Source organism: Grus americana, chromosome 28 (genome assembly GCF_028858705.1).
Source record: "Grus americana isolate bGruAme1 chromosome 28, bGruAme1.mat, whole genome shotgun sequence".
Classification (NCBI taxonomy): Eukaryota; Metazoa; Chordata; class Aves; order Gruiformes; family Gruidae; genus Grus; species Grus americana.
In genome coordinates this window covers 4,130,404-4,145,925 of record NC_072879.1, presented here as the reverse complement: position 1 = coordinate 4,145,925, position 15,522 = coordinate 4,130,404, and the positions used below count along the sequence as shown (strand labels likewise).

The 15,522-nt window shown below is 44.6% G+C and overlaps 2 protein-coding genes across 6 annotated transcripts; one reads left to right on the top strand and one right to left on the bottom strand.

The window, feature by feature from the left end:
* Positions 1-712: 712 nt before the first annotated feature.
* Positions 713-4,141, bottom strand: LOC129197451 (MICOS complex subunit MIC13-like). The gene is given in 5 exon segments (XM_054805948.1): positions 713-931; positions 2,020-2,041; positions 2,043-2,072; positions 2,809-2,965; positions 4,016-4,141. Coding segments are annotated over 5 exon segments (336 nt in total). The 5' UTR covers positions 4,045-4,141; the 3' UTR covers positions 713-833.
* On the top strand, positions 4,043-15,428 carry HSD11B1L (hydroxysteroid 11-beta dehydrogenase 1 like). 5 transcript variants are annotated; one of them, XM_054805942.1, is made up of 10 exons: positions 4,043-4,459; positions 4,727-4,799; positions 5,153-5,200; positions 6,558-6,653; positions 7,907-8,037; positions 9,461-9,572; positions 10,516-10,607; positions 11,810-11,903; positions 12,746-12,911; positions 13,206-13,945. In XM_054805942.1, the coding sequence occupies exons 1-10, from the start codon at positions 4,043-4,045 to the stop codon at positions 13,390-13,392; spliced, it is 1,416 nt and encodes a 471-aa protein (XP_054661917.1). In that variant the 3' UTR covers positions 13,393-13,945. The 5 variants fall into 5 exon arrangements, with proteins under 5 accessions (XP_054661917.1, XP_054661919.1, XP_054661918.1 ...); XM_054805944.1 differs by having other exon boundaries at positions 4,318-4,435; positions 5,549-6,653; positions 13,206-15,428; XM_054805943.1 differs by lacking the exon at positions 4,727-4,799 and having other exon boundaries at positions 4,371-4,459; positions 5,549-6,653; positions 13,206-15,428.
* The last annotated feature ends 94 nt before the right edge of the window (positions 15,429-15,522 follow it).

The window sequence follows — 15,522 nt, the reverse complement described above, 5'->3', positions numbered from 1 at the left end:
AAAATTTAAAATCTAAACCCTTGCTTCCAAATAATCTATGCCGTGGAGCTGAGAATTCAGATACAGGTGTAAATTTGACAGTGCTACTGGTCATTGACCATATGCATCCAAGGGCATATTTGGATCAGTTGCTGGAAAAGTTACAGTTAAACAGTACTGTGATTTTGCTGTTTGAGCTCAGGTACTAGGAACACTGGCAATACCCATAAGCCAAATAGGCTGGGGGGGGGTGTTAAAAGTTTCCTATGGTTTCACAGACTTACAACCTCCCTTCTAATGCACGCTGTCATCAACAAGTATTGCAACTAGTCCTGGCTACTCCCAGTTGTGTGACAGGTCACAGACCACTGGGAAGCAGCTTTCACATCAATAGTGTGCTCTTTGTCTGACAGAGGCACTCCTTCCTCAGCTAGCTTGAAGACAAGTGCTTTGTCTTCGAACGACATCTTTTACTGTTACCTTGGATTTTTTTTTTTTTAAACTCCTGTTGGCTTGTTTTGAATTAGACAGGATTCACCTTCAAGATTAATTCAGCTTCAGAATAATCTGTTTAGTTAGCAAGCTTGGCAGCTTTAGAACAGAGGGTTTACCTCAGCATATGGCCATCACTTCATTACAACTGATCCATGATCTCTGCTGAAGCCTCTGATCACTGGTAAGACAGAAAGCAATTATTGCAGGCCGTATGCTAAAACCAACCCAAATACAAATGGAAGTTCCAAAGTCTTTTACTGCAGCCCTTGCATGGCCGAGCTGCCCTCTAGAGAGAGGGACTATGCATCATCCCAAAGACAGCATAGGATGGAGAGAATCATGAGCCCTGGAGAACGTGTTCATTTGACAAGATCCTTCACGTACTTCCAGCCTTCCACAGTGTATTCACAGGCCCTGGTGGGAGCTACAGACAAGGCAGACATGACTGTCTGCACTCCTGCAAGGAAAGCAGAGAAGAATTATCCCAAGAAGAGCATCATTCAAGCCAAATTTCATAATATTATTCTAGCACTTCTATATATCTAGATTCTAGATATCTTTAAACACAGAGAGAAAAATCTAGCTCTGTCTCAGAAGCCTTCAAACACACCGAGGTCTGAATGATCCTTGGTTTAAGTACAGCTTTATTGTCTCAGTAGCATTTGTGAAACAGAGAAATTCCACCTTCAGGACCGGTATAAGGGATAGACAATTACAACAATGAAACAAAGAAGTGAGCTAAGTTCCATTTTATTTCTGGCCTTGCCACAGACTCCGTGGGTGACGTTGGACATGTCACAATATTTGTGGACCATGCTTCCCCACAAGTACATGAAGACTTTTCGCTGCACTGTAAAAACTATAAATTAACTTACTAGGTATTTATAACATGCTTTGGCCTTCAAACAAGATCTCTAAAATTCTAGCAATAATGGGAATACTCATCCCTCCTGAAAAGTCAGAGGCTGAGTTCAGACATACCAGCATCTGAAGCATTTATGAACTCTTCAATCTTTAACCAAAGGTTCACCTTTCTTAAGAATAAGTCATCATTTATTTTTATGCTCTAGTTTCCCTGATCACTACCGGTGCTAATGAACTCACTGGTGCATAAACTCTGTCTATTTATTGCGGGGGCCGCAGGCCTCCCCAAACACTTCACTGCAACATTCAATCTTAGATTCTACGATAGTGTAGGCATGCCTGTCTTGGGGCACAGGTGGGCAGCAAGCTTTGTAGGTAAAAAAAACCACCAGCTCCTCTGGTCAGAAAAGGCAGACAGGTTTATGGACACACATCCTTCTCCTTATTTCACAGTTGGAACAACAAGAAATTAAGTCCAAAGTCACTGAGTGGGCTAGTGGTAAAACCTAGAGAATACACTTCCTTAACCCTAGTCCCAACGCTCCTTGCACCAGAGTGTAACATCTGTCACCTCCTTCTCCATCATTCAATTTAGGAGGACAGTATTGAAACAAGACTGGCATAAGCTACATTGCTCTTGGCCCCTTGCTCCTTTCACAGTTTGGTGAGATGTTATTTTACCTTTATTCCAGGAATCAGAGGGGGGAAAAATCAAATTTTGGAGTGGGTGGAAGCTAGAAAGAGAGAGACAAAATATCAGCACTTGCAGGGCTTCACTTATAACAGGATTCACATCACCTTGGAGAAGCCTCGACCCCAGATCTCAAAGATACTTAGGTGCCTACCCTCCGTAAGTCTCAAAAGGGATCAGACATGAGGCTTACAGTCTGGACTTTGTTCTTTCGCCCTGTGTAAGTAGAGGCAGAAGGCAGTACTTATCATTTGGGTACTCCTGAAGAATCATCTCCATGGTTGTCTCCATACAGTTATCTATTAGTTTAAAATAGTCTTTAATATGAAAATGCTTTTCAAACTTTCAGCAAAGGCTTCTCCTGATCTGAGAATTTTAAAAACTAAGAATTACTCAAAGAGAAGGGCCTCTTCAGGCAATTTAAGTTCAACTTGACAAAACTGGGAGGAGAATCTTTCCATTACTTTTTTAAAAGCACACAGGATCCTTCAAAACAAGCTTAGGAATACCACTACATAGTGAAATATGAGCATGCTTGCAATCCCCTCCTTGACCCTGCATAGGCTAGTTACCCCTTCTCCTTTGAAATAACATCTGTGAGCAATGTCTCTCCCCTAAATTTAAAAATTTATCCTCCTTCCATTTCAATCCCCTTCAAAATATTCTCAATGTGAAATCCAGTTTCAACATCACTGGAACCAGAATATCACCCCAAATGTTTTCTCTTCCTCATTCATAGGATGCGTTTGTTTTGCTCTGTTAATCTGCACAGTCCTTACCTCCCAGCCTATGTAACTTGTCCACTCATGGATAGCTGGAGGCAGTGCTGCTTGAGCTTTTTTGAGGGCTTCAGCACCTTGTGTGCCACTGCCCAGCAGCCCCTGATCATATGCCACATACACAGCAGCTCCCGCCAGGCTTCCTTTGATGACAAACCTGAAAGAATCAAAAACAGGAACAGTTTAGTTCACAATATGACTATCAATGCATCTCTTGGTAGCTTGTGACTGTCAAAGGAAAGGTATTGATAAAGAAATCTGAGGGTCACAAATACTCTACTGTAATGTTTTCTTACAGATGAAAAGCATGTTAATGATGTTGTTCTTGCTGTCTTGTTAATAAGTAATCTGACTAATTTGACAGACACCAAGTTCTTGGTAAGCTCACAACAGTCCAGTTAACACCTGGCCATGCCTGTTCCTATATTTTTAAGTTTCCCGGTTTGCATGGTGTGCAAACACTAGCTTTACAGCTGTAGTTACAACCTGCAAAATGGAAGACAGGAAGAGAATATTTAACCTTTATTTACTTTTCATTATAAACGAGAGATGGGGGGAAACCAACTTTTTCCAAATAAAGGCCAGAGAGTTGTTTCCCCTTTAAAAAAAAAAAAACAAAACCACAAAGCTATTGCACACCCAGGAAAAGAAAACCAAGCAACCAAAAACTTGCCAGATAACATACTGCAGTAGTAGAATACATGATAGACACAGGCATTGAGAGAAGCATGAGAAAAGTCATTATTTACATCCATGTATTAGCAAGTATTTTGGGGGAAAAGGGATTTCGCTGTTAAAGATTTACTACTCGCTCCCAAAAGCACCCTTCCACACCGTCTCCCTTCGAGCGGGCTGTATGTCCAGATCTGAAAGTGTTCCCTCAGCAACAAGCGCCTTAGGGCGGCATTGCCCGGTTTTATTTTACATATTCACGGTCGCCACGAGAAAACCGCCACACTCCTGCCAGGCATTTGGAGAGACACAAAGAAGCTGCCGGGTGGCAGACGAGGCCAAGGGCGCAGCGCTGGAAGGCCAGCAGGCCCGGGAGAGTCGGGGAAGACACACACACACACACCCCCCCACACACACCCCCGCCCGCGGTGAGCCGCGGTGGCAAAGGGGGCGCGGGCCGGGCGCTGCATGCGAGGGGAGGGCGAACACTCGGGCCGAGCTCTCCGGGCAGGGGAGCGCGGGCGCAGGGACTCACTTGACGGCGGGGAAGAGCCTGGCGGCCATGACTGCAGCAGGGGCAGCGCGCTGGGCCGCGGGGACCTTCGGGACTCGGTCACGGGAGTCCCCGCCTCCTGCTCGGCGCGGCCGCCTACGCCAGTTGCCATGGCAGCCGGGCCGGCGCTTGGGAGGTCTCGCGGCGGCTCTGAGGGGCGCCACCTGCTGCGCCTGCGGTCGGGCGCGCGGGCGGGGTGGTGGCGGCGGGAGGAGGCGCGCGGGGCTGCGGGTCTGGCTCCCCGCCCTGTGGTGGGGCCGGCACCGGCCTTTCGGGCTGTATCGTTACACGGCGGTGGACCGTATCTTGCTGCTCTCCGCATCTCGGCTGAGGCTCGCCCAGGGCTTTCGGCCCCGCTGCTCCCATCCTGTCAGCTCGGCTGCCTCGTTTGTGCGTTGTGCGGTAAGAAGCGCCGGTTATCCTGAGGTACGGCCTTTTGTGGTTGATGTTGTCAGCTAGGAGCACTCTTTAATGAGTAAAACGTTCTGTAAGATTCGACGTGAGGCTTTCCTTCTCTTGTAGAGTAGGGAGTGTGGTGTAGAGGCTGACTCTGAGTTCGGAGAGCTGTGGGAATTGCCAGGAAAAGATCTTCTGCTTAGAATCAGATGTATTCTCTTTGTTTCTTTCTTTTATTTCTTTTTGGTTTTTAACGACCTTAGTCATGAAACCTTTGAGTCCTTGTACATGTTACAGAAAATTTGGCCAAAACAAAGCCAACTCTTGTCGTGGGTGCCCGTTGTGTTCGGAAACCATCGCAATTCTCAGTGTGAGCATCTGTTTCTCGCTTTTTTCTTAACCCTTAAGAAAATCCAGACAGGTTCAAAACAGAATATGTTTCTTGTTTTATCCACCTCTAAGCAAATATTAGATGGTCTGAACTGCTGATATTCAGCTGATCTGGATCCCCGTTCATAATAGGGGAGTAGAAATAGATACAATGAATAGAAATGGAAAGTATGTGTTGCGTTGTCAAATCACATCATGCTTTTAACTTAAAACCCTTGAGTTTCAAATCTACCTGCCAACTTCTCGACTTGAAGAACATCTACTGTATTATCTAAGAACCTTCCAGCTACTGAAGTTCATACTTGTCCCATTTTTGCCTTTTATCTTCTCCAGGCCCCAATCCTGCAAAGACTTCTGTCCATGATCATCTCCGTACCCTGGGTAAGACCGTTAATTTAATTATCTCACTAAGTGTTAGCCATATCCTGATATGCTGTCCCTCCAAAAAAAAAAAAATAGTTTTAAACATGTTTGCAGAACTATGGAAGTTGACAAAGTGAATTTTGCAGATGACAGCTTCTGGAACTACTTACTGCAAAATTTCTTTTTTAATGCCTCCTATATTCACTGTATCTAACTGCTTCTGGCTACTAAAGAATTTGTGAAGACAGAAAAACTCGGAAAATATAGAGCAATAGTACTGGCTAATGATGCTCAGCTTGGTAAGTGAATGCTATTAGTATCAGTAAGTTTTGATACTGACTTAAGTTTCGAATTTTCCATTTGCAGGACAAGTTCTAAAGAAGGAGAAGTACAGAAATAAATCCCTCAACATTTTCCCTGCCTGGTACACCAGTTTACATATGGCAGGCATGTATAATTCCCAAAGCGTGGAAAAGCACATCTAAATGTAATTTGTCAGCACTATTTCATATCTGTTTTCAATTTTTGTCAACAGCTGCATATACTATATTATTTTGGAAAAGAGATAATAATTTAATTAATTTTGCTCTTGAGATTTGATGTATTTTTACATCAAATGTATCTGTGAGAATCTAAAATAGAATGCAGCAATACAAAATGCAGAAGGCTTTTGCTGTAAAATTGGACTTTCAAGTCATGGTTTAAATGAGGAATTGGTGCTGACTGCACAAGTTTCTGTTGAGTGTTCCGTTCGGTACAGATGTTTTAAAAATAATTCCCCCAGTCCAGTTCATTTAAGACAGAGTGAATGCCAGACCAGCTGTCCTGGAGCAAATGAAAGGCTGAGAAAACAGTAATTCAGCAAGGCAGGAAGATAGATGAGACGATTTCTTGAGCTTTCTCCAGACCTGTTTTCTGCCCTCTTTAGATCTCTTCCTCTCGTATGAAAGCAGATTACATTGTCTTCAGGGCTGCAGCTTTACATCTTTCTTCCTGCCAGGGTTACTTCCTCTGAACAGGGAGTTGCACTGCTTGGCACAGCCAAGCCCTAAACTTTCTTGGGCAAATGCAAACCATTCACGGGACTGTGGTGTTCCCTCCCTCCAAGAGGGAAACAGCAATTTCTTTGCAGCTTCTTATCAGAGTGTTGATTGTCTGTGTCCTCCCTGTCTTTCATTCTTGACAAAGGTGACTTGGGCTCCCAGTGGAGAGACTTCTCAGGTGGAGTCTCAGTTCTACACAGTGCCTCTCTTATATGTAGGACACAAAAGGACTTCACATGCCTCTTGCAGGTTGGCTTCCAGCATCGGAGGAAGGAGATTACAGTATTTTGCCTAGAGTGCTCAGCCTCAAGACTTCACTTTGTTCTTCACAGCTTGGAGGGATATGAAGCCAATTGGAAAAGTGCTTTGTGCTACGGGGATCGTAGCTGGGCTCATAGCTTTCTTCTGGAAAGACCCTTTTAACCCAGGTAGGCTCACCAGGGGAGTCATTCCAATCTGGAATATAAATCACATAAGAGAAGAGGTTGAATTTCCAAACTCTGACTGGTGGTCTCATTCCTGCCCATAGTTTTACTAGAGTTGGTGGCCCCAAAGCAATGCTTCATTCCCAGAAATAAAGAGAAGCTGGAAACAAAGAGAAAGACAAAATGGTCTAACAGCACTTACAAGGGATCTTGCTGTCTGTGTGGGAAAGACAGACATGCACTTTGCCACTGTCTTTTTTTTTTTTTTTTTTTTTGTTTTGATTGCAAACTCCTTGGGGTCAAGAACCATCTCTACAGATGTGCAATGCCAGCACAAGAGGGCTGACATGTCTCCAAACTGATGGCAAAGAATAAATGGTACGCAGAAGGCAGGAGGCCCAGAGCCTGGCTTATGTTGTACGGCTTTTTATAATGTGAAAACCAACTTCATCCTTGAAAGATAATGGTCTAGGAACCAGGCACAGGGCATGTGACACAGCTAGCTTGCATAATCATATCACTATTCCCTGGCAGTGCTAGTCTATGCATAATGTCCACAACAAACACGCAGTAATAAAAGAACACATCATTTGGGAAGTTGGGCTTGGGGGTTGTTCCATGGCAACCGAGCCATGCCGGCTGCATGCTTTTATCCATTATCCAACTCCATGGAAGAACGCTGAGCAGGGGAGGAGGGATGGGAATGGTGAAGCACGGCTTGCCTGTTTGGTTTCTAGCACACCAGTTGCTGTCTGAGTGAAGTGGGTCGCGCTGAGCCTCCTGCTCTATGACTGAATTATGAACCTGGGGGTTGTCAGGATGGAGGAGGGAACTGGCTGTTGCATGTTAGTGGAGCTAGGTGGAGCTGATTGCCATGGGCTGGAGCTTGTTGAGCTAGCCAGGCTTTCCCATGACCCAGTCCAAAACAGATCAGTATGGCTTGCTACTTGACATGAGGTGGCTGATGACTAACCTTTTTGTTGTAGGCACCTGTCAGAAGGGGAAAAATAGCTCATTCTTCAATGATTAGATGATTTTTTTATTATTTTCAGTCTAGCAAGAATTGGAAGGTATTGATAATTTCATGGCTTCTTCACGCCAGTCTGCCTCTTCCAGTTTTGGAGAAACATCAAGACATCAAGACTTTTGAGCACTTACACCTTTCTACTTTAGAGCTCTGACAATAGTTAAGGGCAGCTCCTCTGCTCCTTCCTTCACTTTCTTCTATATCTTTTATTCTCTTTCCCATAAATAAGAGAGTTTGTCTGGTGCCCGCGTTCTCCTGACTGGAGCCAGTGCTGGGATTGGAGAGCAGATGGCATATCATTATGCCAGATTTGGTGCTGAAATTGTTTTGACTGCTAGGAGGGAAGCTGTGCTGCAGAAGGTAAGAACTTCCTTGTATGAGGGAAGACATAAGAGATTTGGACTTTTACAAAAAAAAAAAACCAACAACAACAACTTAGTTGTCAGCATGATAAATTTTCCTTCAGAACTGTTGTTGAGCGAAACCAGCTTAGTTAGTTTTGAAATTCTTTCCACTTACGTAGAAAGATGGAACAGGCCAGTGACAGGTTTTGAGCCTGATTTGCTGGCAGTGTCCTGTGGCATTCTTCTGTAACTGATCTCCTGGATGGGCTACTTTGTGTTGCCATACACCAGTGCCTGCTGTAATATCCCTGGTTTTTCTTACCAGAAGGCAGTAACACGGCATACTGGGGAGATGCAACCCAGAAAGGAGCTTGGCCTGTACAGGAAGATGGATATACAATGCCTGAACTTTTTAGTGCCTGAACATTTACCTGAGGAAATGGAATGAAGCTGTGTCAGGGGACGTTCAGATTGGACATTAGGAAAAGGTTCTTCATTGAGATGGTGATCAGTCACTGGAACAGGCTCCCCAGGGAAATGGTCACAGCACCAAGTCTGTCAGAGGTCAAGGAGCATCTGGATGATGCCCTTAGTCATATTGTTTAGTGTTAGGAAGTCCTGCAAGGAGCAGGGAGTTGGACTCGATGATCCTTATGGGTCCCTTCCAACTGGAGATATTGTATGATTCTATGAACTACAATGCCTGTGCAATATTGTGCAGCTTTTCAGAGACCAAACAGTTCTATTTGTAGCTGTTTTGTTAAAGACTCAAACCTTTTTGTAGGTGAAATAATTTTTGACCAGCTTGAATAGATGGGACTCCTTTATCTGTAGTTTATAAACCGGGACAAGATTTAGAGAAGGTATCTCTTAAACTGTGGGGATAGGTGACTTGCAAGGAAAGTTCTTCATCATGAAATGGCGCAAAAGGAGAGTTGGGGACAGTGAGCATAAAGATAGTTCTTAGTGCCTGGAAGGCATTGTTTCAGCAAATAGCTAAACTGCGTATCATTACTGGGCACCTTCACATACTCAACATAGCAAAGGAACTATGAAAGATTAATACTGCTAGAGCCTTACCAGGTATTTTGGAATGAAAAGAAGCACTTAATGTAAAGCATAACCCTTATTCCAGAAGAGTTCTGCTGAAGAAGACTCTCTTTTTTTGGTGAATCTTGATCCTTTTCCAAGGTAGATTGAATCTGCATCCTGCTAAGAGTTACCTCTGTTTAACTGTTTGGTTAAACAAAGTCTGGATGCAAAATGACCTCTCTGTGGGTCAGGTAGCGGTAGATGTAAAATTAAAGTTTCTCTTTGTCCAGGACTTACTCTCACTGTCGTATGGGGAAAAAACACTGCCTTACAGTACCCTTATTTCTATTCTTTCCCCCACACACACTCCATATTGTTTAATTTTTGCATGTGTGTTCTTTTTCAAGGTGGTGGAGAAATGCCTGACACTTGGAGCAAAGAAAATATTTTATATCCCTGCAGATATGTCTTCCCCTTCAGAGCCTGAAAGGGTGGTTCAGTTTGCTGTCCAAAAGCTGGGTAAGCAGAAGAAAAATGAGATACTGAGGAAAGAGAACAAAATTTGCTTCTCACTCCAGTTTATACCATGTTCCGCTTTTCAATAAAGGGTTAGCTTACACCTGACCTGGTCACGCTTCAGAGATTATAGTTCTCAAGCTATGTCATGCTTCATACTGGCATGCAAGTTTTATGCAACTGATATAAGAGATAAGCCTGATATAAGAGATAAGCCTGATGACACAGTTCTTATGCTGGCTCCTATGGCTCTGCCAATCTTGGCTCCTCTCTGATAACCCTGGAGTTGAAAGGCGCAGGTTTCTGTAGTTTACTTGAGTTCAGGAGGCTGTGGAAGAAGAGGTATCTTTGACTTTTCTGATGTTCGCTGCTTGTCTGGTCAGAACCAGGTGAGCAGAGCAAGGGGAAGGAGTTCTGAATCTGATCTCAATTCCATTATTTGAGTGTCTTAATTACTTCATTATGCTCTTGGTTTTCCCAATGTGGTTGTCTTAAGAAACTGTGTGCAAGTGTGCTGTGATATGGATGACCTGCCAATCCAGTAGCCATCAATTAACACGTTTCTTTTAAACCTTCTGCTGTTTCTGCTGATGCTTTTGCACATGTACATTCCCATACCAACCATAATTTTTTTGTTACAAATTTCTATACTTTTAACTTTGAAAATAGAGTGTATCACCAGAACTAAGTTCCAAGTCTGCATTACCCTGAAACATCATTTCAGAGAGCTGCTGTTAAAGAACAGCTTTCCTTCCAATTCTACCATTGAGGAACAGGCACAGCCATTCCCTGATGGACATATTTCATTTATCTTCATGGTAAAGCACTTCCTAGCCTTCTGAGAGAGCAGCTGGTTGGTTCAGCTCTCCTGCTGGCGTTTCTGAGTTCCTTGGTTACTAGTTAGGGGATGGCCCCTTTGTTTGACTGCTTTTTCTCCTATCCACAGGGGGACTGGATTACCTGGTGTTGAACCACATTGGCATGACCCGTTTCCAGATGTGGGCTGGAGATGTGGAGTACACCCGCCGGCTCATGCAGGTGAGGTTTCCCAGCAGGAGGAGCTCACCTGGAATTGGGTGAGTCTGCTTCTCCGGGGACAGCTTTGGGAAGCTCAAAGGCAAATTCATGTCTATGGCAACGATTGAGAACAAACCTTTTCTTTAATTTGTGTTTCAAGTCAAATTGGAGGCTTTGTTACTAGACGGATGTTTTGCTCAGTTGTTGTATACGTGTGCAGAGGAATGTCTGGGAAGAACTTCACTTCTTCCTTCTGTCCTTCCTATCTCTCATTAGTCTGGGACCGTTAGGGATTAATGGGTAGTTACAGGCAGTTGTGCAATATATGTCTGGTTTAGGAAGGCTAATAGGTGAGGATCAAGCACTTCCTACTAATCTACTAAGCAAGCACGCATCATTGCAGAACACAATAAGGTTCTTTGAAATTATGTTTGCCTTTTGAGTCTCTGCTCACAGATTCAGAGTTTTCCTATAGAATCACCTTGGTACCAGGCTTTGGGACCATGAAGATGAAGAGCTGTTTTCTTGATTCAGTCTTCTTAGGTCAGGTGGGTCATATTAGTTCTATTTCATGTTGGAAGGAGCCTGTTTGCTGGAGAGTAGGGAACTTGGGATCACAGGTAAGAAATTTCCTACATGTTAGAGAGCAGTCAAGCTCAGAAGAGATGCTGAATGTTGTGCTTCGTTGTAGTCTGAGCTCAGTCAACATGCCCCATCCCTGGCAGTGTTCAAGGCCACGTTGGATGAGGCTTTGGGCAGCCTGGTCTAGTGGAGAGTGTCCCTGTCCATGGCAGGGGGTGTGGAACTAGATGATTTTTGAGCCCAAAACCCAAACCATTCTATGATTCTAAGAGAAACTTAAAAAGGGAGAAAATTGAGACACTACTGGTGTCCTTGTTGCTGGAAAGAGATTGCAGAGTAAAGAATGGCATATAGAGAAATCAGGAACAGCTAAATGTCTCTTGCCAAGCAATCTAAATGTTAAAGCCCAGGAATAGCCTTTGCTCTGACTCTTCTCCATTGCTTTTTCTGGAATCTGAAAGTCTCATGGATGCAATGTTTGTCCCCATCCTCACAGAGATGAATCTTTTTGCTTGATGTTTAAAAAATCAAATCCAAGCCATGCTCCTTTCCATTTCTGACCACTGTGTTGGCTTTCTGGCTCATGCTGACCTTCCCTCCAAACCCTCTTGCTTCTTCTATGTCTACTTATATCATTCCAGGTGAATTTCTTCAGTTATGTGGCACTCGCAACAGCAGCTCTTCCCACGCTGGAGAAGAATAAAGGCTCTCTGGTGATTGTTTCTTCCCTCACAGGTTAGTGTCTTTAACTTGCATAAGTGCTGGCCTTATGGACAATGGTTCATATTTCATCATATTTCTTTGTGCCCTTCAACCCCACAACGCATTTTCAAGCTGTGTGTTTTATAGTAGCAAGCAGGATGGTGGCTGGCTGGCCTTATTTTTCTCTGGAAGGCCTTCTCTGTGTTGCACCATTTTGCATTCTCTTGGAACCTTGGTCTTTGCTCACCGTGTGCCCAGATCTGCTTGTTTGGCTCCTGTCCCTCACAGCCAGGCTCATCTCTCCGGCATTTCTGACACAGCATTAAGACTATCCTGCCACTCTAAGGCCTTCTGGCTTTGGCCCACCCGAATAGCAGGCTACTGAGTAGCTGTACCTACTGTACAGGATGGAAAGGCAGGAGAAAGTCTTCAGTGTGTGCTCAAGGGAGCTGCATCACCACACTCAAGTTCAGACTGTGGCTCATCCTTGCCTTGTGATGTAACGTGCTTTGGTGTCAGGGAAATGTTATGGCCAGATGCACCAGCATGTGACCCAGTCCATATGTTTGCATGTGATGGGGAGGGGATGGCTGCAGGTAGACCAGCATGTGACCTGGTTACTGTGTAAGTTAAAAGAAATTTCCTCCCCTTATCCACATACGTGGTGGCTCTTGTGCTGGGATCTGGTCACACAAAGTGGTAGAATTTTCTAAGTGCCTGTGTGTGACTAGAAATAGAGGGAAGCTCACCTGAACAGAACATGAGTTGATACAGGATGGCAAAGCCTCTGTCTTTGCCCACATTCCCTCTCCATGGCACCAGACTTCTTACAGACACTTTCCTGGTGTTTTCCATTCTCTCCTTTTCCTTTCCAGGGAAAATACCCACTCCCTTCACCACTTCTTATTCTGCCACCAAGTTTGCACTGGATGGATTCTTCAGCTCGCTGCGCCATGAACTCATCATGCAGAAGAGAAATGTCTCTATCACACTGTGCATCCTGGGCCTGATAGATACTGATACAGCATTAGAGAATACCAGGTATGTATTTGGAGGAAGATGTAGGAGTCTGGGAGGGAGTGTGTTTGCAGGAACATGTCTCTTCTTGAAAGACATGCAAACAATGCACCACAACTGTGTTTAAGATGGTGTGTGTATCTGTTTGAATGTGCAAGCAAACTACTGGGAAGAGTGCATCTGCTTGGGTACATCATGGGGTTTGTGCATGTCCACCTCAGCACGGAACATGAGCATGCAGAACCCTGTGGTAGACTGCACAGTTAAAAATCACACCAAGGATGGACTGGCTTTGAGTGATCCTCTGTTTCCTTCCAGGGGCAAAGTGCACCTAACTGCTTCTCCTGCTCCTGAAGCTGCACTTGCCATCATCCAGGGGAGTGCCATGCGGGTGCAGGAGGTTTTCTACCCATGGTGGCTGCAGCACGTGTGCTGCCTCTGGGTTTTGTCCCCCAGTGACCGGGACCAGGTTTTACAGAGTTACTATAACTACAGCAGTCCTTAAGGGATGCCCAGTCTCAGTCTACCCTCTCCCATTCTACACCCCTTCTAATCACATTCTCCCAGTCCCACTAAGCATCCCATTCAACCATTGGAGTCAAGCAGGAGCAGGGCAGCAGTGGTAGCAAAGTAACCTTAGCTCTTTTCTTAACATTCTTCTTGGCCTCCCTCTCATCCTGCTTCAGCAGCATTTCTTATATTTCTACCCATCAGTCAGATCTTTCCCACTGTTCATTCTGTCTTAGCCCTCCACCCATCTCCCCTCCTCCAGCCTCACCTGTCTGCTTTTACTGCCTCCAGTCTTCTCTCAGCTCCAGCTTTAACCTCTGTCTATACAGGATGTTCTGGAATGTCTGTACGTTCCTGGGGCATCCTGCTCCACTGCTTGTTTTGTGAATTCTGTGAACCTTGCTTCCTATAAATAGAATTTCAATCTCTATTTTTAATTAAACTATTTTTTTAATGTGTTAGTGTTACATGTTGATGCTTCTTCTGTGAAGGAAGGTTGGTGACCTGGCTTCTGTGAGCACAGGCTTGTTGGTAGATACCTGCTGACTGCACAGGACCTGTTAAATCAGCTCTTCCTTGCTGTAAATGCCAAGATGGGTTGGTGATTGCTGCACTGAACAGGAGGGAGAACATAGAGGGAATTCTTCCCTAATATGTTATTCCTATGGGTATGTGTCATTGCTTTTAAGTTCTAGCAGCTAAGAAAAAGCAGTCTCTGCTTGAATCCTGGGCTGGGGATGGATAAAAGATCCTATGTGGGCTCCTTGGTGTCTGAGAGGATGGTTATTTTGTGTCTTGTTCCCATCCACAATGCAAAAATCCTGAAGGAAGTTTAAGTAGCTTTGAAAGCTGAACATTTTGTAGAAACTGGTTAACAGGTTTGGAATTTATTCAAACAGCCAGGTATTGCTTAAAAGACTTGTCTTGACTAGGGAATATAGAACTAAAATGGAGTGTGCAGAGCCTTGCCAATCGCAGTCTTTCTTCAATCATAGTTGGTCTTCTCCAAGGAGAGAAAAAAAGCAGGTTAAGGGGTACATTCTAACTGGTGAGAGGCAGCTTCCTGGGAAAGGGTCACTGCATGCCCCCCCTCCTTCTTTGCTCAGTTGACAGCTAGGTGCTAGACTAAGTGCACTCTTGTTCTAAGCTAAATATAAAAACTTGTGTACCTGCAGGAGATGTCATTGCAGCTTCAGTTCTTGTTACTGGGAGTGGTGCGTTGCAAGTACATTTTATTCACATCATAAGAACAGGCACCAGCTGAGTGTTTTCCTTCCTCTCTCCTTGCCATTGACTGGATTTTGACAGGACAAAGCTTTCTACGGAGCTGTGTGGAAATAAGAACTCACCGCAACCCACAAACTCTGGAGTTTGAACTCGCCCCTTCTAAAACACACACCTGCTTGCTTCTCATGACAGCTTGTAGTATAGCCCTTGCTCAGTCACTGCAGAATTGTGTTCATGCAGGGGCAAGGAGGCATCAAAAATTGAGGTAGTCCTAGGTTTCATTCATTCCAGCACCAGTAAATAGGGATTTCAAAGCAGAAGAAAGTCCCAGGGACTACTGCTTTTATAGAAGACAGGGGCTGAACCACGGGCATGGCAATTACTTGGTTCTCTACCAACACAAGCATATTCCTCACCCTCAGGGCAGAGATGAGGAGCCTGGGTATTTGCTTTCCCTTTTCCTGGTTCTGTGCATAGCACCAGATGGGCTGGCCTCTGGCTCTCGATTGCTTTCCATCAAGGTGCTGTTGAGAGAACCAAGTCTGGTCTCTCAGGTGTGAACAGAGTACACAGGAGTTCTTAAAAGATGTCTGGGAGCTGCACACAAGAGCTGTAACTGGTTTGTGTTTAGCTCTGCTGGACCTTGGCTGCTGAACTCATTTGTTGCAATTGGGCTAATACAAGAAATTTGCATTTCGGGGACCATATGCTGAAGACTGGAATAAAAATCCACAGAAAGCCACCTTAGAGACACAGAGACACTGTGTGGTGTTGAGGGTAAGACAGGGTTGTAGTCTGTAGGACTCAGGCTCTGTCATCCATCCCCCTGTGAAATGCTTTTTAACTTGACTGCACAGATGATTTGCTGAATGGAAACAGACTTTCCTCGCCTCAGGCC